Source organism: Arachis hypogaea, chromosome 16 (assembly GCF_003086295.3).
Source record: "Arachis hypogaea cultivar Tifrunner chromosome 16, arahy.Tifrunner.gnm2.J5K5, whole genome shotgun sequence".
Taxonomy (NCBI): domain Eukaryota; kingdom Viridiplantae; phylum Streptophyta; class Magnoliopsida; order Fabales; family Fabaceae; genus Arachis; species Arachis hypogaea.
Window position 1 is genome coordinate 18,203,482 of NC_092051.1, and position 27,321 is coordinate 18,230,802.

The 27,321-nt window shown below is 31.6% G+C and overlaps 3 protein-coding genes across 3 annotated transcripts; 2 read left to right on the forward strand and 1 right to left on the reverse strand.

Moving 5' to 3' along the window:
* The first annotated feature begins 1,703 nt into the window (after window positions 1–1,703).
* Window positions 1,704–2,968, forward strand: LOC112756456 (histidine-containing phosphotransfer protein 1). Its single transcript, XM_025805061.3, has 6 exons — window positions 1,704–2,022; window positions 2,124–2,260; window positions 2,342–2,410; window positions 2,496–2,567; window positions 2,655–2,727; window positions 2,805–2,968. The coding sequence occupies exons 1-6, from the start codon at window positions 1,960–1,962 to the stop codon at window positions 2,847–2,849; spliced, it is 459 nt and encodes a 152-aa protein (XP_025660846.1). The 5' UTR covers window positions 1,704–1,959; the 3' UTR covers window positions 2,850–2,968.
* Window positions 2,969–11,777: 8,809 nt separating this feature from the next.
* LOC112756772 (uncharacterized) lies at window positions 11,778–13,990 on the forward strand. Its single transcript, XM_025805392.3, has one exon. The coding sequence runs from the start codon at window positions 12,012–12,014 to the stop codon at window positions 13,767–13,769; it is 1,758 nt and encodes a 585-aa protein (XP_025661177.1). The 5' UTR covers window positions 11,778–12,011; the 3' UTR covers window positions 13,770–13,990.
* A 678-nt stretch (window positions 13,991–14,668) lies between these two features.
* On the reverse strand, window positions 14,669–17,551 carry LOC112758190 (gibberellin receptor GID1C). The gene is made up of 2 exons (XM_025806794.3): window positions 16,878–17,551; window positions 14,669–16,286 (listed from the first exon to the last, which is right to left on the reverse strand). The coding sequence occupies exons 1-2, from the start codon at window positions 16,914–16,916 to the stop codon at window positions 15,288–15,290; spliced, it is 1,038 nt and encodes a 345-aa protein (XP_025662579.1). The 5' UTR covers window positions 16,917–17,551; the 3' UTR covers window positions 14,669–15,287.
* Between the last annotated feature and the right edge of the window lie 9,770 nt (window positions 17,552–27,321).

Genomic DNA, 27,321 nt, shown 5'->3' on the forward strand with positions numbered 1-27,321 from the left:
TTTAATATTAAGATAACCATCTAGCCATTGTTAACTGTACATAAGTAAATTGAATAAAAAAATAGGGAGTCACTCAGAACGTCTAAAACGTCTTTTTTTAAATATGTTTTTTAATAATTAAAATTTAATACATATAATCGATTAAATCGTGTTATTTTTATCAAAATTAAGTTAGATAAATTAATTTGACCGAAAAATGGTGAATCAAATTTTGAACTGATCTAAATTAATATTATTTTTTATAGAAAATAACTACAATATTCCTATTATAGAAAATGACTAAAATACTCTTATTATATATATTAATTTTGAGAATCCTAAATTTTAGTCATTTTATTCTCTGCCGTCATAAGATTATAATTTAGAGTTTTTAATATATATATATATATATATATATATATATATATATATATATATATATATATATATATATAATAGAGATATTTTAGTTATTTTTTATAATAGAGATATTGTAGTTATTTTTTATTAAAAAATATTAATTTAGATTGGTTTAAAATTTAATTTATTAATTTTTCGACTAAATTGATTTGTCCGATCTAATTTTAATAAAAATAATATAGTTTAATCGATTATATATGTTAAATTTTAATTATTAAAAAATACCTTTAAAAAAATATTTTTAACATCTTTTTATTTGAGTGGCTCCCAAAAAAATAACCATCTAATTAAGAATAATCAATATAATCATTTGTATAACTATTAAATTGAACATCTGATATATCTATTATTCACATTGTTTAATATTTTTGTTATTCGTATATTTTTTCTTATTTAATTTATGTAAACTTTGTTATTGTAATATTTACAATGTGTTAAACTAACTCGTCAATACTCCAAACAGTTAGGTAGTGTTTGGTGGAGAGATAGATACGGAAAGACTGAGACTGAAAGATAGAGACTAAGAGACAGAGATTGAAATAAATTTTAATATTCTGTTTGGTGTAAAATGAGAGACAGAAATTAAAACAAGAATAAAACTCTAATTTAATTTTCACAAAGAGTAAAATTGAAATTAATTAATTAAAATGAAGGTATTTTAGGTATAAAATGTTATTAAAGTTTCAGTCTCCATCTCTAAAAATTTTAGTTCTCTGTGTCCTTATTTTTTTGAGATACTGAAATACTGAAATTTTAGAGACAGAAACAGAAATTTTAATATTAGTCTCTAAACTAACAAATATGATACTAAATCTCAATCTCTCAATCTCTATCTCAATACCTCAAAACAGACGCTACCTTAAGTAACAAGTGCTAGTTGATCTAGTTGGTTGCATTGTTGTTGAGAAACTAGAATAAACTAAAGTGTTTAGAAGTTAAGAGGTGGAAGTAAATGATTGGCTGAGTGAGGAAGAAGAGTGAGTGGCATTAAATATACAACGAGGTATATTTCATGATTTTAAAAATAATTTATTTTTATCCTTTTTTTATTAATTATTTTAATATAAAAATAAAAACATAAAAATAATACAAATATCAATTTTCTTGGACATATATTATAATATCAATTATGTTAGATGTACCATAAAATTAATTACTAAAATTAAGTGTTGACGTAAAATATATATTAAAAATAAATTAAATTTTATATATTTAAATATAAATATATAATAATTAATTTAGTAACTACTTTTTAATATGTTTTTAAAAATTAAAATAGATAAATAAAAAATAATTAATAAACAATGGCAAGTCCGAGAAGAAGCAGGGATGTGAGGAGTTCTTGATTCAGAGATGGACTAAGATTTGACATTTACTGAATCCTTATCCTTGCATCATCACTTGTCAGTTTCACAAAAGAAATAAAGAAAGAAATAATTAATAAACACATTATATAAATTGGCAGAAGGAATAGGAAATACATGAATATGTGAAGAGACATATTGAGAGAGTGAGAGAGAAAGAGAAAGAAAGAAAGAAAGAAAAGAAGAGATATCAAAAATGGATGTTGTGACTCAGATGCAGAGACAGCTGATCCAATACACTTCCTCCTTATTTCAAGAGGTATGTAACTTACTTAACTAATCTAATTAATCAACTATGCTATAATAAATTAAGGGTAGTTGAGTGATTTTTGTGTTTATTTATTATGTTTGTAAATGAAGGGATTCTTAGATGATCAGTTTAACCAGCTTCAGCAACTTCAAGATGAGAGCAACCCTGAATTTGTTGTTGAAGTTGTCACTCTCTTCTTTGAGGATGCTGAGAGGCTTCTTAATGAACTCTCTAAATCACTGCAAGTGTAAGTTAACTTCCATTTTGATCTCTTGCACTTAAAAATCATCATTCATTTCATTATGGTTATGCTGATGATCAATCCCAGAGAGCAAGAAAGCATTGATTTTAGAAGGGTGGATGCTCATGTTCACCAACTCAAGGGTAGCAGTTCCAGGTAGTAATTAATATTAATATATGTAATTAATTCACTCTTTGTTATAAATATAAAGCTAAGGATAATTGATTATTGGGAAATACAGCATTGGAGCACAGAGAGTTCAGAGAGTCTGCATTGCTTTTAGAAACTTTTGTGAGCAGCAGAATGTTGAAGGGTAAGGTTATGGTTTTAATTAATTAATATAATATTATTGTTATATATGGTTTATGTTTTGATTATGGTATTCATAATTCATCATCAGGTGCCTTAAAAGCTTGCAAGAGATAAAACAGGAGTATTCACTGGTCAAAACAAAACTTGAAACTCTCTTCAAGGTACAAGAGATTATTGCTGCCTCTTCATTAATCAATGTTAAATGTTTGTTGTATCACCTTAATTATATTTATTGCAGATGGAGAAGCAGCTATTTGCAGCAAGGGGTTCAATATCTAGGTAGAAGGAAGAAGAAAAAGCATTCATCAATTTATGTGTTGTTGTAATTTGATTTTGTCAATTATAGGTTATAGCTGCATCTGCATCATCTTTGAATAACAGATCACAAGTTGAGCTTTTCAATTCTGCAACATTAATCTTTTTATTATTTCCTTAAATAGTTGATTTAGTTTGTGCTTTTATTTTCAATATTTTTTGTTTCTCGAATTTTGTGAAAAAAAAATTTTCATGTTTTTACAGATTTTTCTTTTTCTTTTACATAATCATAAAAATAAAAAAGAGAAAATATGTAAGGGATGAAATCGAAGAAAACTGGCAAGTATTTCAATACTCACACCCGCCTCGAAGATTAACTATTTGTCCTATTATTTGCAAATATTTTATTTATGGAAAAGTAGGATGAACCAATAGAATATTTATATAATGTGTACAATGGAGGTTTAAAGAGTATTAGAGTTATAACCATTAGTGTTACCTTTTCCCATTAGCTGAAACTTTTGGGATGGGTGGTATTATGACATGGTATTGGAGTTTTAGATCCGAAAGGTGATGGTTATTCTAAATAGTATGGCGATGTTCGTTTTGTAACTCAATAGCCCATTGTACACATTGTACAAATAGTCCATTGTCTCTCTAACGAGACTCTTTATTTATTGTCTTAAATTTATACCACGATCTTTATCATTTCTGAATATAAACCAGACGCACTCTAATTTTAGACGGGAAATCAGCTTTTTTAATTTAGTATAACATGTGCAAAACATGTTAACTTGTTATTATCTCTACTAACTCAAATTGAAAATCCCCAAGACAGATCAATGATCTGTTCTTTATTAATTAATTAGCTAGAATAATGATAATATGGTCCAATTTAGCATGTTCACTCTTCATATATTATTAAGTAAGTAGAAATCAGTATCTGGTAAATATTTGATGAGTTGATTTCGAGGTCAACTTGTTACATATCTTGATGTGCAGTGCAGATAAGATCTCCTGTAACACATAGTTTATGTCTTACTTATCTTCATCTTCTTCAAATTTCAAATACCACAGCAATGCAAGTTGAAATAACAAAAGTTGCCTTATTAACTTGGTAATCTCTGTATAAGTATTAGAAGTGGTAAGCGGACCAAAATTTGTTAGATCGGCTCGCATAATCTGCTAAAAAAAGTGGGTTTGATTGAAAATTTAAAATCGTTAAATGTAAAAAATTTATCTAACTTGCACTGCTTAATTCATGGGTTTTGGCGGGACGGGACGAGGCGGGCTTTTTTAGTGGGCCAAACGTTTTTTTTGTCAGAATCATTTTTTTACAAATTTTTATGATTTTATTAATCTACAGAAAGATAAAGATGATAATTGAAAATATTTTAAATTATATTTTGGATTATGTTTTATGTTTGATTGATTATAAATTTAAAAAAGTTTAATTATATGTTTTGGATAATATTTGTTTTGCTTTGAACAATGTTAATTTTATTATTTTGTTTTAAAAGACTTAGTGACTTTATAATTATAAAGACTTTAATGTTAGTGAATTTAAAAATTATAACTTTTTTATATATTTAAAAATTTTAAATTTATTGAAATAATTGTAAAATTATATAAATTGTTTAATATTTAATAATTTAAAAAAAAATTTATCAGACTTGACTTGTCAGTTTACCATTAAACAAAACAGAAAAAAAATTTAAAACCGTCTCACTAGATAAAACAAGACAAATTAATCCACTAAATAACGAACTTTTGACGAAATTCAAGTTGGCATCCCTATTAAACATGTTGTTTATTATGGTACCATATTTTAATTAGATACCCGAAGGATATAATTAGAATATTGCTCACAGAAACAATCATTATTATTAGTTCCACCATATTTTTATTATTTGTTTCAGATCACACACTAACAGGAGATTGTGCTCCGTGCATGCATCTAGGGGTTATGAAATTCAAACCGGCCGATACAAATCAAATTGTTTATTCACTTAAAACCTATTAGAATTACATTAATTTAGATTTAATTATATTTTATTTTTAACAAATTATATAAATTAATTAAAATTTAAAATTTTTTCACTAAGTTTATTTAATTCAATCCAAACAGCTATTATTTATTATTAAATTAATATTTTATTTATAATATATTTAATTTATTATATATTTTTATTTTATTTATGTATTATTATAATTCAATCGTGTTATCTATAAAAAAAATTAATTATTCTTATAAAATATATATTAAACAATATATATATTTATATATAAATACATAATTATTAATTTAATGACTATTTTTTGTAATCACAAAAAAATGACTCTTTTTTTGTACACATTATTCTTTATTATTTAATAAACACTTTGTGAATATAACATTTTTATTTTTAAAATAAAACCTTTAAATAGATTGATCTAATTTAAATTGTAACAAATTGATTTAATAATAAAGCTATGTGGTTAAGTAATTTTGCGCATTTATTCTTCAACAGCATCGTGTTCTCTTACTTGATTTCTTTTTTTTTTCTTCTTTTTTCTCTTCATCCTCCTTAATAATCAATTAATCATCATCATTGTTGTTGTCTTCTTCATCTTCTTCTCTTATATATATATTCATAAAAATAAAGTACATAAATTTTGATTCACATCACAACAAAAATTTTGATGCACAACACAAAAATTTTAGTGCATAACACAAAATTTCAAAAAATCACATGTTTTGAAAAAAATTTTGGTGCCCAACAAAATACACACAACACATAAAATTTGGTGCACATTAAAAAAATTTTGGTACACAGCACAAAAAATTTAAAAAATTATATGTCCAAAATATTAACATCTATTCAACAAAATATATACAACATAAAAAATTTTAAAAAATCATAATTGACTTATTCAACTGACAAAATATATTTGTAGTAAAAATTATGTATTTTTGTATAAATTTTTGTACTATGAATAAAATTTTTTATATTATATCAATAAATTTATGTTATGTGTAAAAATTTATATGTTTTTTAATAAAAATTTATGTTAAAAAATAAAAAAAAAATACTAATATACGTACGTATTTTTTTATTAAATTTATATTAATTTAATTGAATTTAATACAAAAACGCTTGTTAAAGTAGCATCAATTGCGCAACAGACACCCATGCATGAATATCTTTAATGTCCACGGCAACATTTTTGTAAGGTTACTTAATCCAATAATAGATTGCAACTTACGTATCGTATATTGGAATAAAATCACATCCCTCGTTCCCTCACTCCCGTTATATTATTCCCCCTACTAATAGAGTTTGTTCTAGTATCTCATACATTAGAGTTCAATTTATTTTTTACACGCTGAGTTAATACTCAAAATGGCCTCTGATATTTGACCCCTAATTCAATTTAATCCTCAAAATTTTAATTGATTTTAATTGTATTCTGAAATTTTGATTCGCGCCTCAATTTGACCTTTTTATTGCTTTCCGTCATCGAAGAGTTGATCTGATATTTTAGTTAACACTTAGCACTATCAAAACAACGTCGTTTAACTCTTGGCGCCCAAATTATTTAGAAACGATATTGTGTGACATGAGAACAAGATTAAACACTTCCACTGCTTCTCAATACCCGGTGAGAGAAGAAGCACTCGACTGATTGGAGAAGAGCGAAAAGCAAGCACCAATGAATGACACGATGGAAGCTGACAATAAACCCAAAACCCAAACGTTAACCACCTCAAAATAAAACTCCCAATTGATCCTTTTTCTTTCTCCTCTTCCCTTAATATACGTACCCTCAGAGAAGAACCACGAGTGTTGTTATAATTAAAACTTCACCATCTCTTCAAAATGTTGCATGAGGTTTGTTTTTTATTTTTTTCGCTCTATTACCCTAATAGAAGAGAAGCAGACACACCCAAAATTGTTGCTATTGCTTCTGGACTCTGGTGCATATCATTATTTTGCTCTTGCAGGTTTTGTAACAGTATAACTCTTCACACCTACTCAATTTTCTTTTATTTATTATTTTTCTTTTTCTAAAGTTAATTAATTTTGATACATTAAGAGTAGTAAAAACTTGTTTGCAGCGTCATCTAATCAAATTTTGATACATTAAGGATAATATCTGACTTTTTTTAAGCATATGTTTAATTAATTTGATCAAAAGAGGAACAATTGAACCCTTTTTCTTTATAAGCTTATATAAAGAAATAAGGAATATACGATAAATTGTTATGCCAGCTAAGACATTAGAATGATTTTTAATGATATGTTGTCAGACTCTTGTTATATTATTGGCTGCATTTTAAAACTACATGTAAGGCTACTTTTTGAGCAGTAATAATTGCTAACATCAACTATATGAAATTAATATGTAAAAAAATATTTGAGACTATATAATAAATTTTATGCATCTTCTTAATTGCATTGCAAGTGTAATGGTGTAAATAAATATGTTCAATTTTTGTCTTTTTTATGTTCTTTGGGTCTTAGAATAAATATTGATAAGTGCTAACGAAGGAAGAAGAATTCAATCTCTTTCCCTTCAAAAATAGATCAATTACTATACCCTACTTTCACAAGAGTGAATATCATGTGGATGTCTTTGAAATTTTGTGCTGATATAGATATGTAGCACCATGAGTACTAGGTATGGATGGTCAACTTGGCACTGGTGGAGAGGGCACAGCTGATGAAAATTCTATTGGTGGAGTTTATAAGTTTTCCGAGTTGCACTCACTTGATTCTTCAACTGGTGTCTCTAAAGTAGAAGGAAAATGATCAATTAAGGTACAATAAGAAACATGAATTTCATCCTAAAACATAAAATATCGTGAGAATGTCTTAATATACTTTTTTGTCCATTTAATTTTGGTAGATACATGCTGTCAAAGCAGGAAGAATGATGTCTATGATTATTGATAATCGTGGCACCCTCTGGATGTGGAGAAATTGCCCACAAGAAAGCAAAGGTGAATTCTCTTTTGTAAGTAGTTTCATTCCAATGCCAATACGGCCTTTCATGGTCTTAATGTTGCCAAGGTTGCATGTGGAAATGAGCATATTGTAGCATTGGTTAGTAGTGCCAGAGAATCAAACAATGATGAAGATTTGGTTTGCTACTCTTGGGATTTTAACAACCATGGCCAGTTAGGATTGGGGGATAGGAAGAACAGGGCACATCCAGAAGTTGTGAAAACATTTGATGAGGAGTCTTCTTGGACAAATTTAAAATTTTTAGGGGTTAAATTGATGCTTTCAAATATTTCGCCACGTCATCTAACTGTTATGGTATCAGGTGTCAACTAAAATTGTCAGATTAGCTTTTCGGCGACGGAAAACGACGAAAAAATCAAATTGAAGCACAAGCCAAAATTTTAAGTTACAATTAGAATCAATTAAAACCTTAAATTAGGAATCAAATTTAAGATGTCATTTTGAATATTAATTCTTCACACTCTTCTCCCCCTAAATTATAAACCCATTCACTCCTAAATTATAAACCCATTCACTCTTAAGAGTATATAGTATAGTTATACCATCATATCATAGACATAGAGTATGTGTAAGGTTTTTTTCTGGTCACTTGACGTTACATTCTCATAAAGATTGCTTTCACTTGTCAGCTAAATTTGTTAAGTGTGGTCCATGCCATTAGTAACATGTACAGTACTACGTCTACGTAGTACTTTTAGATGCTAAATCTCGTGATTTTCACTATAGTAAATTCAAGTGATTTAATATCATATTAATATGTATCGATACTTGTATTTTCAAAATCATACGGCCATAAATGAAACCACAAGTCTAAGACAAAAAATATTATGTATATAGTTTATACTTTATTTAAGAAAGTTTTTAAATATATCCAAAACACTAATGTTCTAGTAATTTTATATAATTTTTTAGAGTATATACCCATTTTGGTCCTCAAAGAATTTTAAACTGGACACTTTAGTCCTTAACTAAAATTAATTAGTCGATTGGTCCTTAATAATTAACTCCGTCAGTCATTTAGGTCCTTAGCTCCGTCAACTCTAACGGAAGACAAAATGGTCCCTGAAAACGCTAACATGGGACAAAATGATCCCTGACAACTCTAACAAGGGACAAAATAATCTCTGACCCCTTTATTCGAAAACGACACTGTTCTTTCCCAATTTTCATCATATCTCGCATAATCCTAACATTCATACTCTCCTTCTTCACCTTCACAGTCTTCTTTTCCATCTTTTCCTTCCTCCTCTTTAGCTCAAAGATTAAGCCATGGTGTAATTGTCACACGTGTCGCACCTACCTCAATATGTCATGGACCACACACTTCCTAAATCTTTGTGACTGGTACATCCACCTCCTCTGTACTTCATCCACCAAAAGCATCCACTTCCATGTCTTTGATAACATCACCTCCAACACCGACAACGTCCACAACATCTTCAAGACCAAGTTCCACAACTATTCCAAGGGCACACCTTTCTCTACTCTCCGGCAAGCAACATAGATTGTTGGACATTAGGATATCATGAGAAAATTCTCCTTCGACATCATATGCAAATTCTCATTTGAAATAGACACCGAGTGCTTCATTCCTTCTCTTTCAGAGTCTTAACAAATGACTTGCTGTCTGGATTCATGGGATCCATCGAAGACGACAACTAGTTGAGAGACATAGGCATTAGTTTCCTAAGTATAAATTGGTTGAGAACAAGTTGAGGATTTTTTTTCTTTTTTTTTAGATAATTACATCTCCACCCAATTCCAAACAAAGTGGGCGTAGTTCCAAAAAAATAGTAACAAAAATAGAGCAATAACTACAAAGAAAACATAAAAACTAGCATAAAAAGCAAACAGTGAGCAAAAGAATATAATGATTTTAGCTCCTCCAAAGACACTTCAAGATGAACCCGATCTTATACAACATCAAATCATGATCATTCTCCTTTCAATTTTTACTCTGCAGAATTATTGGCCTTTTTCATAGATCAGTAAATCATGCATCAAAAATCAACTTCATATGTCTTCTTATTTTCCTTAGACTTGATATTTACACTCATAAGTACATCAATTACTCCTATATTGTCGATCTTGACACCATCGATTTGTGCATTCTACAACTTCCTCCTTTAACTTCTCTAATACCAACACTCCATTATTAAAGACAATGTTATTTCTATATCTCCATGTGCACCATATTACAGAAAAAAATAACACCATCCACACTTTCTTCATATCTTTTCTTATCTTTCTATCCATCCACACCTCAAAGCATTCTTTGGTGGTTCCTGGCCAAACCCAAATCACACTCCAATCCACCAAGATTGATCCCCACAACTTCCATATACGATCACATGAAAAAGCAAGTGATGTACCGTCTCCAATCTATCCTTATATAAGACACAAAAGGATTCCGCTTCTGGTACAATCTTAAACTTACATAATCTATCTCTAGTATTCAATCTTTCTAAAATTACAAATCACATCAGCAACTCAACCCGTGGAGGATTTTTTTTTTCTTGTGAATATTAAATTTATAGAGTGTGCATTGTATAGTTTGATGTTACAGTGTTAGATTGTTAGTGTTATGCGAGATATGATGGAAATTGGGAGAGAACAATGTCGTTTCCGAACCGAGGAGATCAGGGACCATTTTGTCCCTTGTTAGAGTTGTTAGGGACTATTTTGTCCTCCGTTAGAATTAACGGAATAAAGAACCTAAATGACTGACAGAGTTAATTGTTAGGGACCAATCGAGTAATTAATTTTAGTTGGGAACTAAAGTGTCCAGTTTAAAATTCTTTGAGGACCAAAATGGGTATATACTCAATTTTTTATCATTGAAATCAATGATTAAAATTATTAAAATACCGATATATTTAGTATACTTAATTTTTTTTTATACTTTGTTTATCCTTGAATTAGATTAAATGAGATGTAAACCTCCTTTAAATTAAATCTATGATCATATATTCTCTCTTTTTATTTATTTACTTTTTTTATTTTTTGGGTTCATTGACAAATTATAATATATGTAGACAATGTTTCTTTCTAAATATATTAATTTTTTAATAAATCTAAAAAGTAAAAGTGATATTTATTTTAAAAAGGATGGAGCAATAGTTAATAGAGTCTACACTCTATACATACACCAAAACACAACTCTTTTTACTATTATAAAGACTAATTAAGTACTTTTTTTCATATTTAATTAATTGTCGACTTATATAATTCGGTTTTTTCACAAATAAGTATCTACTTAATTAATCAATGTAACATCAATTTTTTAATTTAATTAACACGTGTCTTAAGAATATATGTTAATAAAATTATCAATGTTTTTATAAAAAAAATTACAAAGTTTTTAGTGCATTTTATTGTACATGCATTAAAATAAAAATTCTAAAATTTTTACTAATACTCTTGATATGTATCTTAAAAATACACATTAGTTAAATTTATTTTTTTCCCAAGGCATAAATATTTAATTTTAAGAACAGCATAAAATAAGACATTAAAAAATATAACACAAAAAACAAAGATACAAAAATTAATATTTTTGGATTTTATATGATAGTGAATTAAATATAAAATAGAGCAAGTAATAAAAAATTTTAATTGACCTTTATTTTTTTCTTCACACAAAATTTAAAATAAAAAATAAAATAATAAAAAATATAATTATAAAAATTTGATAGTAATAATAAAAAATAAAAAAATAAATTGTGTCTTTGTTGCATATCCTTCTTATCAAAAAAATATAAAATATATTAATTCAATATTTTAAGACACAATATCTCTTTTTATATCTCATGTACTAAACAAAATATTATGTCATTGTATTTTTGTGTCCATATCTCAATGTTCAAACCTTATAATTGTATAAACAACCCTAAGAAGCCCAAATGGCCCAATATGAAAAAGTAAGACAGGACCCAAAATTTGAATTTGAATTCCAAAGGGCAAAGAAAACAACAAAGCGACTCTCTCTCTCTCTCTCTCTCTCTCTCTCTCTCTCTCTCTCTCTCTCTCTCTCCGCTTTATATTACACAACGGCGCATAAACAGAGACACTCCATCTCCATCAATCAACATAAACCCTAGAAACTAGAAACAAAGAAAGAAAGAACGAAAGCAAAACCTTCTCTAATCTCGTTATCTTCTTCTGCACCACAATCCTCAAATATGGCCAAAAAGAAACTGTCCCACCAATCCAAACACGAACAACAAGTTCCTCAACAACCACTCTCTATGGATGATTCCACCGAGAAGCTTCAGAGCCTTAAGGACCTCAACTCCATGCTTCTTAAAGAGACTGCACACCGCAGACAACAGGTTCAGTCTCTTCTTGAAGCCAAGGAAGCTCTTCAATCTGCGCTTAACCGTTCCTCAATGCAGCAGAACGCCTTGCATTCTCACCTCGCCATGGCCTCTGATGACACCGTCCTTTTCGAGATCCAAAACCTCGTTGCTTTTGTTCTCATGGAGCAGCAGATTCGGGAATCCGGTCACCGCTTCGCTGCGTTGGTCGCCGAGAGGAACGAGATTGACAAGCTCAATGCCTGCCTTGAGGCTGAGATGGATCAGATCAAGGCTGATTTCGACGGTGTTGTCGCCGATGCGAATGCTTTGAAGGAGAAGCTTTTTGAGAGCGAGAACAATGAGAGGAAGCTTACGGAGGAGGTGAAGAAGCTGAAGCTGGAACAGGAGAAGATGGTTGTTGAAGGGAACAAGAAAGAAAGAGAGTTTGGGAAGGTGGTGAAGGAGAGGGACTTGGCTCTGAGGAAGAATGCTGAGTCAGAGAGAGTGATTGGTGAGTTGAGGGGTGAGATGGATGCTGTTTTGAAGCTGAAGACTGCGAAGGAGTCGAGAATCAGTGAAATGGAAGTGGAGATGAAGCAACTCAAGGAATCATTATGCGGTTTGCACGAGGAAGAGGCAGTGATGAGTGCTAAGATTCTTGAATTGGAAGGGAGTCTGGGATTGGCTGAGGAGAAGGAAGAGGCAATGGAAATGGAGATTGAAGCATTGGCGAAGCAGAAGGAGGAGATAGAGGTGAATGTTGAGATGTTGAAAGAGGGAAGAGATAGCCTTCAAAAGGCTCTGGATAAGGTTCAGAGAGAATTGGAGAATAGGGGGCATGAGATTGATATGCTTGTTAGGGAGAAGAATGAGATTGAGATGTTGAAAGTTGAGCGCGAGAGTGAAATTGTCGAGTTACAAAGAGAAGTGGATGGATTGAAAGATGTTGTGCTTAGGTTGAAAGCATCATGCAGCGATTTTGAAGAGAGAAACAAGCACTTGCTATCTGAGGTGAATCATTACAAGGATTCCATTGAAGAGGTAATGCTTGAGAGGGATGACATCAAAAAGGGATATGATGAGGAGAAAAACAAAGTGAAGAGCTTGGCATTGCAAGTTGAGGAAATGGAGGATAAAATCAAAGAAATGGCGACCGAGTTAAGCCAGATGATAAGTGAGAAAGAGAAGCTAGTTGAGAAGAACAAGACAATTGAAAGCCGCGTGGGTGTATTGATTAACGAAATGGATACATTGCAGCAGAGCATTGTCGAGGCAAGGCGAGTCTCTGAAGATTTGAGAGCCAAGGTTGAGTTTTCCAACAACAAATCAAACCAGGCACTTGCATTGTTGAAGAGTACTGCTGCACTTGTGTGTCAGTACAATGAGAGTGTAGAGGAAGTGCTATCTATTGAGCAGAAGGCTGACGTAGAAGAAGTGCAACCTTATGTTGAACAACTGAATGCAATCAAGAAGGCATTTAGGAGCAAGAACAAGATGGTGGCTGATATGAAGCAGCAACTTGAGTTGATGCATTGCTCTGTGGTTTCAGCAAATAAAATGAAAAGCTTGTGGACAGTTGTATCCTCTGCAACTACAATTTTGGCTGCAGCATTAGCTGCCTATGTTGCCAAAGGGCACTGACTGGGTTTAGGGTAGTAACAAGTAGTTGGGCACTCTTGAATCATATATAATCCATTATTAGAAAGTCATCGTTGGCCTTTTTATTAGGTAAAAACCCTGAGCAAGTATGTCAACTAATTAGTACCATGAAATTAGCATTATGCTGTTGTAATTTCTAATTGCTTACCTTCCTTAAGTACACTTTTCAATCTTTCTTTGAATAAAAAAAAACTGTCCCAAAAGCAGCAAGAAAACAGAACACAATGCTAAGCCAACGACGTATAACGTATTCTTTCATAACATCGTCAGATAAATGTGATTAATGAGGAAAATAATGAATGAATATCCATGGTTCCGACAGTTCCATCAAAGCTGTCATCGTGATTTCTTGGGAAAATATTTTAGAATTTAGGTGAATGAATCTAACTGATTAATTAATCTCAGTTACATGGTTCGTTATCATAATTCAACTAAGATTTCAACTACAATATGTCCAATATGGGATGTTCACAAAGTATTTATCGGATTTATTATTATATTTATACATAAATGGCCCCAGATAACGCATGACTCAAGAATCGATCAAGAAGAGTCCTCCACCACTGGAGGCTTTCCAGTTTCCACTGGTGCGGGTGCTGTGCCCAGTGATTGATGTGGGGGCACTTGTATATAAAAGAAAGACCAGAGGGATGTCCCTGCATTAGCAACACATGAATGCGTTTTTGCTTTTCCAAGCTAGACAATTCCAGTATCTTCTGTAGTTCTGCCATCCAAACTTTCTAATATTCAATCATGGCCAAGACAAGAAGTTGCAATAAGTACACACAAATGTTCATCCTTCCATAACCTTTATTATTCTTTTATAATGAACAACGATTCACACACTGACCAACTATACGATGTATAAACAGAAACCAACATACTACCAATACAAGTTTCAACATTAGACAGAAAATATATATATATTCCATTTACATTGGCAGAGTTTGTCCATCGTTGAACTAGAAAGACAACCCCATTAATTAATATACTAACAGTTTAACAGTCTTGACAAGCTTACATGAATATAGCACAGGTATAATCATACACCACCATAATGCCATTCGACACTTTCACTATCAGTTTTCCAAAATTAGCTATATATATTATATAAATAAACTATAAACTATGTAAACCGCACCCCCACTGATTACCTATCACAAGGTCACGTCCACATTGCTGTCTTCCTTCTTCTTGGCTGAAAAGACTAGGTAATCTTAAACTTAACGGTTCAACAGACAGTCATGGCTCCCTTTGTCCTAATATCTTACCTATCCACATCAGTGGTATTGATGATGATGTGCACCGGAAAACTTCATGCAGCTATATGCAGGTTACACCGATATCATGACACATCTCAAACCAGAGAAGTGCCAAATAACAGGGAGCAGGGTCCTATAGTATAAAATAGAAGCACAACTCGGTTAAAAAAAGTCTAGTACCATAACAATTGCCTACATAATCTTCTAACCTGTCCTTGCAATCAGATGAAAGTTAAGCCTATGAACGGTCAGAGCTCACAAAACTTTTTATCTCATCCATGACTGTAGAGAAGTGCTCGTTGTTTGGTAACAAGTAAAAGCCAATTGTTGCCTGCTCTAGGTATAGTAATTTCACATTTTGGCCAGCCTTCTCAAGCCCTTTTGCATAAGCCAATTGCCAATCCTGAACAAGGTCTAAACCAGCTACCACTATAAGGCTCTTCGGGAAGGGAATCCCTTCGAGGCTTCTTCCTTTGGGGCCAAATGGGTTACATGCCTCATGGTCTTTATTTTCCCCTTCTGGAAGAAAAGCTCTCCAATACCAGTCTCTATCTTGAATTCTAACAAAATATTTCCCATCCAACCGCTTTTCAGACTCAGTTCTTTCCTCCCCACCAAACAATGGGTTGAGAAGTATGTTCCCCATTACTTCAACTCCAGATTCTACTGCTTTCCGTGCAACATGATGTACAATGTTCCCACCAGAGCTGTCACCGGCCAAGTATATATGAACTTTCTTGTCCTTCCTACTTTGGAGCCATGATCTAGAACTGACCCATTGGAGAGCCGTCCAACCATCATCATACGCACAAGGATACCTGTTTTCGGGTGCACGTCTATAATTTACTGATACCACAACAGCATTACAAATTCCTACCAACCGGCGGCAAAGTGTATCGTATATAGCGCTATCAGCCGAAGAATGTGCAAAGCTTCCACCATGAAAAAATATGATTACAGGAATAACCTCAGAGTTTACAGGCTTCTCAATGTCCACAAGAGTCCTTGCATGGTTTTCTCCCTCATCAGGCCGATAAATTCGACTAAAAAGACTAGTTTCACGCTCAACAACAACATCAAACGAGAACACACCATCGACAGGGCTGGCATTGGCAGGTACTTTCCGATCAAGGAACTCAGCTAAATCCCGGTTGAAAGTTCCATCAGGGCGACGAAGAAGATTGTAAGCCAGTTTAAAATTGGAGATAAGAACCCACATATTTAGCGGAACCACCATCTACATCAAATAGGAAAAAAGATAGCACTATAAGATAATAGCCATAAAAGGAACCCCAAACAAATTATAAATGCAAATAAAGGAAAGGTTTTGGCAAGCATAAGCTGAACCCAAAGACACTATAGATTGAGCATCTTAAGTGCTACACAAAAGTGGGAACTACCAAAATCAGCAGACATAAGTGACAAAATCTAACCTCAAAAGGGCCAAAAAGTAAAAAACATTCAAGGGTAAAAACCTCAGCGTCTAAAAAACGGGTTCATCTTGGACACAAATCAGAAACATAAGCCACAAAAATAAAAGCGGGTTCTTTTTTATTTATTTATTGCTGAGATGTGAAAAAAGAGAACCAAAACAACAATCTGAAGCTGTTAACAAAAATCATAACACTAATCAGAATCCAGGAAAGTACATACCTAAATCAGGCGTATTATCATAGCAGAATTCATTAATATTAAAAAAATTAGAAAAGTGATCAGGTTAGTAGTAAGCAAGAGCAAGAAAACAAGCTCGGATTCTCAAAACCATGAGAAACACGCAACAATCTGAGATAAAAACTTAACAAAAAGTGGGAAGAAGGAGCAAAGAAACCTTGGATTCGTTGAGGTTAAGTTGGTTACTTTCAGCCATCGGAATCGGAAACGAGAGAGATCGAAGATAGAGAGACGGATCAGAAGTCAGAAACTGAGAAGAGAAGCAAGCTCTCGCAACTTCACATGATAAATGTGGAGAGTTCAGAATCACTGCCACAAGGAAAAAAAAGGGGAGAAGAAAAGAAGCAGAGGAGAGAGAGTGTGAGGGGTGAAGGATAAGAAGAAGGTGGAAGGATGCGCACTGTAGCAAATGGTAGGAGACAAATGCTAAAGTGCGAGGTGAGAAAGAGGAACGCGACAAAGCCAAGGGGGGGTGGGGCCCAGGACCATGAATGAATTTGGACCCAATAAAGTGGATTGTTTTTGTTATGACGTCATCATCATCAGGATAAGGGAATTCCGCCAAGGCGAAACGGAGGGGGACAAATATGCTTCCGTTTATACGGATTGCCACGTGTCATCACAGGAGCCCCTCTTCAAATTCCATTTTATTTTCCTCCCTCTTATTGGGACATGACACCCTTCCTATCTTCTTCCACAGCACACCACCACAATTTTGTACCTTTACCTTCTTCGTAACACTGTTTTGCCGCACTTCATAAAGCATAATGCTCAATACACTATGATAACAAATTCCCAGATGGATGGTTTTAGTATAAAAAAAAAAAAAAAAAAAAGAAACACGTATATAATATAATTATAAATAACTACTTAGTTACCTCTGATCTCACCATTGAAGATTTTACTAATTACTTAAATATTTATTCAAATGATACTATTTGATAGGGGTGGCAAAACGGGTCGAGCTCGTCGGGCCGATCCGCTAAATCCGCTAAAAAGGCGGGCCGAGTTAGGATTTGGAGTCCGTCAAATTAAAAAAATCTGCCAAACCCGCACTGCCATATTGGCGGGGCGGGCCAGTCCGCCGGGCCGAAAATTTTTTATTTTTCTTTTTTTATTAAATAAAAGAGTGATTACTATTATAAAATTAATAATTATAGAATTTTTAAACACTTTTTTTCATTTTTTTATTCTTCTTTTAGTTATTAACTTTATTTATTTTATTTTACAATTTCGTATATATTAATATATGCTCAAATTATATGACTTATTTTTTAAAATAGAAATGATTCTATTGACAAATATTATTTTGAACAATTTTATTGAAGTTAAAAATTTAAAAAAAAAAGTTAAAAAATTATATTATAATTCGACTATTTTTTATTTGTATTTGATTTTTTAATTATTATTTTTTGGTTAATTTTGATGAATTTTAGTTTTCAAAAAAAAAAAAAAAAAAAAGTCAAGCGGGCTAACCCACCCCGCCCCTATCCGTTCGAGGTGAGTAATTACCCACTCTCGCACCGGGACGAGTTTTAATGGGGCGGGACGGGATGGTAGTTATATAATTTTTAAAATTTTATTTTATTTGTTGGATTTAATAATTATAGGGGCGGGTAGAGGCGGGGCGAATACCCGCAGGAGCGGATTAGTGTTTAACATTTTACTACCAGCGGGTAGGGGCGGGATGGATTTGGTGCAGGTTTTTGTAGTGCGGGGCGGGTCGGATAGAGCAAAAATCCGCCCCTACCCGCCTCGTTGCCACCCCTAATTTGGTCCACGGATAGTATTTAAAAAAAAAACATAATTATTGTGCTCCTATTAAAAAACATTATTAGTAAGCTTTAATTTGATGTTCATAATAAGAATAAATTATTAATTTTATCCTCAGATTATTAAAATGTTGACAAAAATAATCTCCATTTTATGATCGACAAAAATATATTTAAAATATTGAAAAATATTACAAAAATATCGATCCGTAAATAAAAATTTGTTCTATTAACAAAGTTGATTGAACTGTTAAAAGGATTCTGTTACATCTTTCTTCTGCTTCTCCTTCATTCTCCCTCACTTTCTCCCTCTCCCAAATCTCCTAGAAATAGCTTAAGCTTCATCCTCTTTACTCTCACTTTGAATCCATGACTACTGTCTTCCGATCTTCTCTATCTTGCACTCTCATACTCCACTCCCTACTCCTTTTTTCTTCTCAATTCTTCTCACTTTTACTTCTCCAACACACAGAATAGTTGCTCATCAACCCACACCATTTAAAATAGAAATGATTCTATTGACAAATATTATTTTGAACAATTTTATTGAAGTTAAAATTTTAAAAAAAAAAGTTAAAAAATTATATTATAATTCGACTATTTTTTATTTGTATTTGATTTTTTAATTATTATTTTTTGGTTAGTTTTGATGAATTTTAGTTTTCAAAAAAAAAAAAAAGAGTCAAGCGGGCTAACCCACCCCGCCCCTATCCGTTCGAGGTGAGTAATTACCCACTCTCGCACCGGGACGAGTTTTAATGGGGCGGGACGGGATGGTAGTTATATAATTTTTAAAATTTTATTTTATTTGTTGGATTTAATAATTATAGGGGCGGGTAGAGACGGGGCGAATACCCGCAGGAGAGGATTAGTGTTTAACATTTTACTACCAGCGGGTAGGGGCGGGATGGATTTGGTGCAGGTTTTTGTAGTGCGGGGCGGGTCGGATATAGCAAAAATCCGCCCCTACCCGCTCCGTTGCCACCCCTAATTTGATCCACGAATAGTATTAAGAAAAAAACATAATTATTGTGCTCCTATTAAAAAACATTATTAGTAAGCTTTAATTTGATGTTCATAATAAGAATAAATTATTAATTTTATCCTCAAATTATTAAAATGTTGACAAAAATAATTTCCATTTTATGATCGACAAAAATATATTTAAAATATTGAAAAATATTACAAAAATATCGGTCTGTAAATAAAAATTTGTTCTATTAACAAAGTTGATTGAACTGTTAAAAGGATTCTGTTACATCTTTTTTCTCCTTCTCCTTCATTCTCCTTCACTTTCTCCCTCTCCCAAATCTCCTAGAAATAGCTTAAGCTTCATCCTCTTTACTCTCACTTTGAATCCATGACTACTGTCTTCCGATCTTCTCTATCTTGCACTCTCATACCCCACTCCCTACTCCTTTTTTCTTCTCCCTTCTTCTCACTTTTACTTCTCCAACACACAGAATAGTTGCTCATCAACCCACACCATTTTCTCTTTGTCTTTGATGACAGAACTTCGTTGTTGCCACTGCTGCTTGCTTGCCGCCCTTCTTTTGTCGTCAGAAGCGGATCTCGCAGTTCTTTACCCTCTTCACTCTCACAGCAGATCTCTCGATCTTTTCTCTCAGATTCGCCATCGCCGTCACTACTTGCTCGCCGCCCTTCATCACAGAAATCTGTCTTGCAGCGCCTTACTCTCCTCTCTCGCAGTAAGCCAACAATGGACAGTCTTTCTCTCTCCAGGGCAGTGATTCGGTGAGGAGCTCTCTCTCCAATTCCTCTCTTTGTCATTCTTTCTCTTTGAATTCTATTTTTATTAGATTATTAAAAAAATCGTATTGAGAAATTGTGGAATTGCTTATTATGGATGATTATGACTGATTATTGTTGTGGCTGAGATGAAGAGGGTGAGACGTAAGGTCTATTTTGGGAGGTTTGGAGGAGGGAAGGAGTCACTAAGATGTTGCTTATTGTTGTTGTAATTACTTTGGAGAGTGAGAGAGGACGGGAAGAGAGGGCAGCATCACCGCAAGAGAGGGCAGCATCACTAAGAAAAGCAGAACAACAAGGAGAGAGAAAGAGAGAGACAGCAAGAGAGAAGAATCGAAGAAGGAAAAGTAAATGAGGAAGATGACACTGAGAAAGAGCAAGACCACTGTCGTACTTGAGGAAGAGAAAATGTGGAAGAAGAGGCGACGTCGTATTTGAGGAGAGAAATAGACAAATAGTGATAAAGATGTTGTTGTAGGAGTTTTAGCTAGGAAGATGATGATATTGTCGTTGTTGCAATTTCGCGAGTGATTGAGACTGATTGAACATTAAATAAGCCTAAGTCCATAAAATTGGAATACTAATTTAACCTAAAGAATATAAATTTCAATTCAAATTGATAAGATCAAAAATAACGTTAAAACTTATAACGCCAAAACAACTCATCAGTATGCAATAAATAGAAATAAAGATAAATAAAAGCCTAAATACAGTTAAAAGAGAACCAAGCAGGAGTAAATAACTCACAGTATAATAAAGAGAATGGCATTTTTTTTTAAAGTTTACAAATATTAATCCCAATCTGTTGTCAAAAAGAACCCAAAATCCTAAATTTTTAATCTTGTAAATTTACCAAACTCACAAACACTACTGAAGAGCCTATATTTATGAATTTGATACTCAATTTGTTTTCTTTCTTCTTTTCTTGTACTACATTAGTACATTAAAAATATAGTGTCAAAATATAAGTTAATTGTTACGGTATTAAAAAAATAGTGTTTAAATTATTAAAAATGGTTAAAAAGGTAATATTTAATTTAAAAGTATATAAATAAATAAATTTTAAAAATTTAATATTTTAAAAAAATTAAGTAAAAATTAGATACTATAGAATTTACGAAAGTATAAAAATGAGTTCGTACATTATTATTCTAATAATTAACTGCAAAATGGGAGCTATATTTTTTAGGAGAGGGCAAGTGCAGGATGGGATCATGGAAGTTAAATATAAAATTATCTTTACTAATATTGTACATGTTTTTGGAATCAGGAAGTGTTATTTAACTATAATATATTTGAGAATTTGAGTACATATAATCATCAAGAGAAAGACCAAACTAGAAGCATTAGGGATCGAATAAGTTTTTAAGAAAAATAACAAAGTTATAAAAATTGAATCGGTTATCAAATTAATTGATGAAATAAAAAATTTAAAATCTACTTAATATATTAAAATTGTGTTTTCTCCCAATTAATGGAAGTGAGATGTCGATTTTTCATGAATTCATTTTCCTGCCAAAATGAATGTACTATTTTTTCTTCTAAGTTTATTTTATAAAAATATCTTTATTATAATCATACTATAATTAGTATAGTCACCAAAAAAATTTGAAAGTCACCAAAATACTATAATTAGTATTTAAGTAATAATGCATATTTATACTAATTTAAAAAATATCTTTATTATATATATATAAAATCAATATTTAATACATTATTAAACTACTTATCAATTATCAATCAAAAATATTTTTAATTATTTTAATTATATTGATAATAATAATAATAATAATAATAATAATATTAAGGATAAAATATCTTTTTTGTCCTTGAAATTTGGCAAAAGTTTTAAAAATATCCTTAAGTTTTATTTTGTTTCAATTTGTCCCAGAAGTTTTCGATTTGCATCAAATATACCCTCGACGGCTAAATTTTCAAAAAAATTAAGATCAATCTAACAATAATGCATGAAAATTATGCTTGATTTGCTTGTGTTGAGGGTTGTTCTTGTGAAATTGTTGTTGAATTGGTCTTAAATTTTTTTGAAAAATTAGCCGTCAGGGGTGTATTTGATGCAAATCGAAAATTTCTGGGATAAAATTGAAACAAAATAAAACTTAGGTGTATTTTTAAAACTTTTGTCAAATTTCAAGGATAAAAAATATACTTTATCCTAATATTAATAATATTAATAATATAATATGATAATTATATGATAATGACACCGATTATTAATATAATTTATATTTCTTTAAATAAATTTATTTTAGAAAAATATTTTTATTATAATTATATTACAATATTATAATTAATATTTAATGAATAATACATAATTATACTAATTTAAGAAAATATCTTTATTATCTATCTATCTATCTATCTATCTATGTATTCTATTATATAAAAATTGGGTTTTTGTACTTAATGATGAAATTGATGTGGCATGCTCTTGAGGTGTTTTTTGATTTATTTCATTTAATTCGTTAAAGTAAATCAATTATAATTAATTAATTATATCAATTAATTAATTTGATTAGACATTCAAATCTCAATATTTATTATAATTTATATGAATTAATTAATTATAATTAATTATGTCAATTAATTAATTTGGTTAATTATATTATTTATTTGATTTGATTGGAGTAAATATCAAATTATTTAATTATTTAATAAATAATAAATATAATATCGAAATATATGAATTAATTTAATTAGTTTATTTTTCTCAATACCATCTATTTATACAAGATTAAATATTTTTTACTCATTTGCTCTCTTTTCTCTCTCTTTCTTCCTCCCTCCCTCCCTCCTCCTCTCATGTTTAGGATACAATTTTTATAATTTATTTATTTTTTATTTTTTTATCTTTATTTATACATTTTATTTTTTTATATTTTTTTAAAATTTTTGTTTATTTTAATTATTTATTATTAGACGCATACTTTTTTTCTTTTTAGCTTCTGATTAACCAAAAAAATGTGTCATCTTTACGTTATTTTTAAATAATCTTACTATAATTAGGGTCCCCTTGTCTAAGCCCCCTCCTAGGCTGGAAAACCTCCAATTTTGCACCATTCCACAAGATGGAAAAGTTGGATGCTTGAACGCAATTCATAATCAGATTAATAGTGCACTAGGAGAAACCAAAAATACCCAAAGACTCTGCAAGAAAAGTCCAATCCACTCTATCATATGCCTTTTCCAAATCAATTTTGAAAGTACTGGCTCTTTTTTTTTTACTTGGTCTTCTTAAAAAAATGTAGCGTTTCCTGAGCAACAATAATGTTATCTGGAGCATCCCTATCATGAATAAAGCCCCCTTGAGTAGGGCTTACTATCTCATCAAGAAAGGGTTGCAACCTGTTAACCAAGACCTTTGTGATGATCTTATAGATGACATTGTAGAGTCTAATAGGCCAAAAATTCTTGAAAACACCAAGGGTTTTGCACTTGGGAATAAAAACTATAAGATTTTCAACCAAGGACGAACTCAAGGGGCCACCAAGAAAGGCTCGTTGCACGTCTTGCCAAACATCTCGACCAACGACCTCCCAATACTCTTTGAAGAAAAACGTTTGAAAACTATCAGGACCAGGAGCTTTCAAGGGACTCATGCTATCAACTGCTTGGTTAACTTCCAAGAAGGAATCGACTGAGTAAGAGAAACACAAGCATCTGGGCTAAGCTTAGGAGACGGAACCACTCCCAAACATGAAAGATCAACTTACTCAGTAGAACAAAAAAGCTTTTTGTAGAATTTCAGAGCCTCAGATTTCAGAGCATCCTGATCCGTAGTCTAAGAACCATCACTAATAAGAATTCCATGGACTTTGTTGGATTTCCTTCGAATGATAGTCTGTAAGTGAAAGAATTTAGTGTTATGATCCCCATATCACACTCACTCTCACTGCTCCCTAGACTTTTGGAACCAAAATAATTCTTCCAGAGCCAAAATAGTATTCAGCACTACCCTTAAATCCTCCTCCTTTTCCCTCAGTTCAGCATCATCACTAAATTCCAGCCATTTTTGAACAGCCTCTAATTGAAATTCAAGATTTCTTTTGTTGACAAAAATGTTTCCAAAGACTTTAAAATTGAACTCTAACGAAGCACTCTGAATCGAGTATATACTCCTTTGAATACACCCTGCAGTAAAAATTCTGTCCCATATTTTTTTGATGAATGGTTTATATTCCGGATGAAATGCCAGGCCACCTAAAATCTGAAAGGGCTGGAACCCCTCTTCACCGGGGCTCCGAGGCACCGAACTAAGAGAGGGCAATGATCCGAGTGAAAACGACATAGATTTAAAGTATTCTCGTAATGACTTTGTTATCGTTCCCAAGTGAGATTGCTATCAAGTAAATACATTGAAAGGGGAAGCAACATTCATATTTTTTTAATCCATTTACCTTGGGCTTTCGGTGGCATATCACTAATGGACGGACCTACGATATGGATTGTGGTCAACTTGGAGTAAATTCCCGAAGTATTCCCATGGTGGTTCCTGATATTCACGCAATTATCCAATTTAGTTTTTGAGGTTCTAATTTTTTTTTTATAGTGATCCTTGGGTTTATTTCCGGTGCTGACTTAGCTAACGGAGTGCTTAGTGGCTATTCTTTACCACGCTAACTAAAATGACGTCATTTTGGTTTGGCATCCATTGTTGGGCAAAACGATGTCGTTTGAGTGCAAATGTGTGTCAAAAAATAGTTTTTGATCAAACACAGAAACTCATTCACCTTCTGCACTTTCATTATCGTTCTTTTTCTTCTTCTTCTTCTCTTCTTCTTCAATAGCAAAAGGCTAGGGTTCAGTTTTTTGCAATTGTTTGTGTTGCGACGACACTAATGGCGCTAAACTTGTGGGTTAGATTATCTTTTCCTCATCTGGAAGCAAGCATTTGCCGACAGAAATTGGAAGCAGAGAAGAAAGTTGAGAAGCATGCCCCTCTTGAGATGCTCAACAATTGTTCTTGAAGGGTTGGAAGTAGAGAAGACAGAGTCACACAGATAGTTTCACTGACTTAGGAGTGCCAAAATCGGGGTTTCGAACAAGAATGGATTCGAGATGGGTCCAATACTAGGCACCCTTCCCCTTTCTGGCTTTGGTTCGAACCGTGATGAAGCGTTTTATTAAAGCTTTAATGGCGATGTTTGTGGGGTTGGTGGAGTTTGTAGAAGCCATTGTTGGTGTTGGTAGGAAAAGGGTGTCTGAATAAAATGGGGTCTTTAAAGTGAAGGGTCACAACAGGGTGGTTGTTATGGTGGTTGGGGGTGGTGGCATCACCATTGGGGTGGTGGCAGTGAGTCTCGTTTATAAAGTGTAGTAGAGAGTAGTTACATCAGCATTCCGTCAGTAGAGTTAGCACCGAAAATAATTCTAGAGACTATTATAGTGTATGAAGTTGAATGTGAAAGATCACTATAAAAAAAAATTAAAACATCGAAAATCAAATTGAATAATTAAGTAAATATCAAAGACTACTATAGAGATTTATTCAATAAATTCTTCTTTATTTATAATCTATCAATTAATTCTTCTTTGTTTTAAGAAAAAATTCTTCCACCTCAGAGATTATATATATAAAATGATTTTGCTATACTCTTTATAATAGATATTATTTTTAAATTAATATTTTCTTAATAATCGCTGCATAATTTTCTTATTTTGTTAATTTAAAAAATTAAATATATAATTAATTAACGAGAATTATATTATTTTATGAATATGGTGTATAAATAATATACCTGATAATATAATATAAGGTAAAATGTATTTTTGATCTTTTAAATTTTTAAAAAATTTTAAAAATATTCCTAATGTTTAGGATAAACACTCTTTTAAAATGGTTGGAGTTTAATATTACGAGATTGTCTTGTTTTAATTTTCGTTTCAAAATTATCCTTATATAAATTGATTTAACTTAAAATGATTTATCAAGAAAACCTAGTAAATTGGTTTAAGTTTAATTGATTAAGTAGAAAAATAACTTTGTACAATAAATCAGTTTTTCTTAAACCAATTTATTAGAAAATTTGAAAAATATGATAAATTGAGATATGTAAAATCGATTTACTAAAAACTTCATACTAGGGTGAAGATTTACAATAGAGTTGGAGAAGAGAACTGATTTCTTTGGCAAAAGAAGGTGAGTATAAAAGTAAGGACATTGTCAAGGGGTGAACATTGATTTTTGGTGGCAATAAAAGTAAAGCAAACATTAAGGAGGAGAATCACGACGATGATGAGAGAAATTGAGAGAGAATGATGTATCGATAAAGACGATGATGAACAAAAATGTGATGATGATGATAATAGGATAATACGATGAGAAAAAAAATGATTTTAAAAAAAATTGATAAAAATATTAGACTCAATTTTACTTTAAATGGTAAAGGCAAAATTGAAACAAATTAAACATTAAATGAATGTTTAAATTTTTTTAAAAATTTTAAAGACAAAAAATATAATTTATCTTATAATTAAAAAATACATACAATTTTTTAGATAAACTACCAGTTCGATTTATAAGTTTAATTTGCTATTCATGTCAAATATAAAAGGCTAATACTAAGAATGGGAACGGGTCCCATGGGACGGGAATATGCCCCCGGCCTTGCGTTCAAAAAGTTCCCTTGTCGCCGCCTCGTATCTGCGACTGATAACGAGTACCCAATATCCGTTGGATATCTGATCTCCATGGATTTTTTTAAAAAAAAAAAAAAAAAAAAACATAATTCCCATCATAATACAAATACAATCCATAATATCCTCTTGTCTTCCGAGGCTAATCTAGCAAAAACTTTTAATACTAGATTAATTGCTACACTTAATATCAATCAATTTCAAATACAAAATTAACAATGGAATAAATTTTAAACTTCCAAATAAAAATTTAGCAACAATTGTACAAACAATTGAACAAACAGAAATAGAAGCTCAGAAAGTTAACCATGTCAAACAATTGAACAAACCCTAAGTCCTCAAATATTGAAAAGAAACTTACGAAACTAATAAGAGAAAGAGACTTAGTATAGAAGATGACGACAA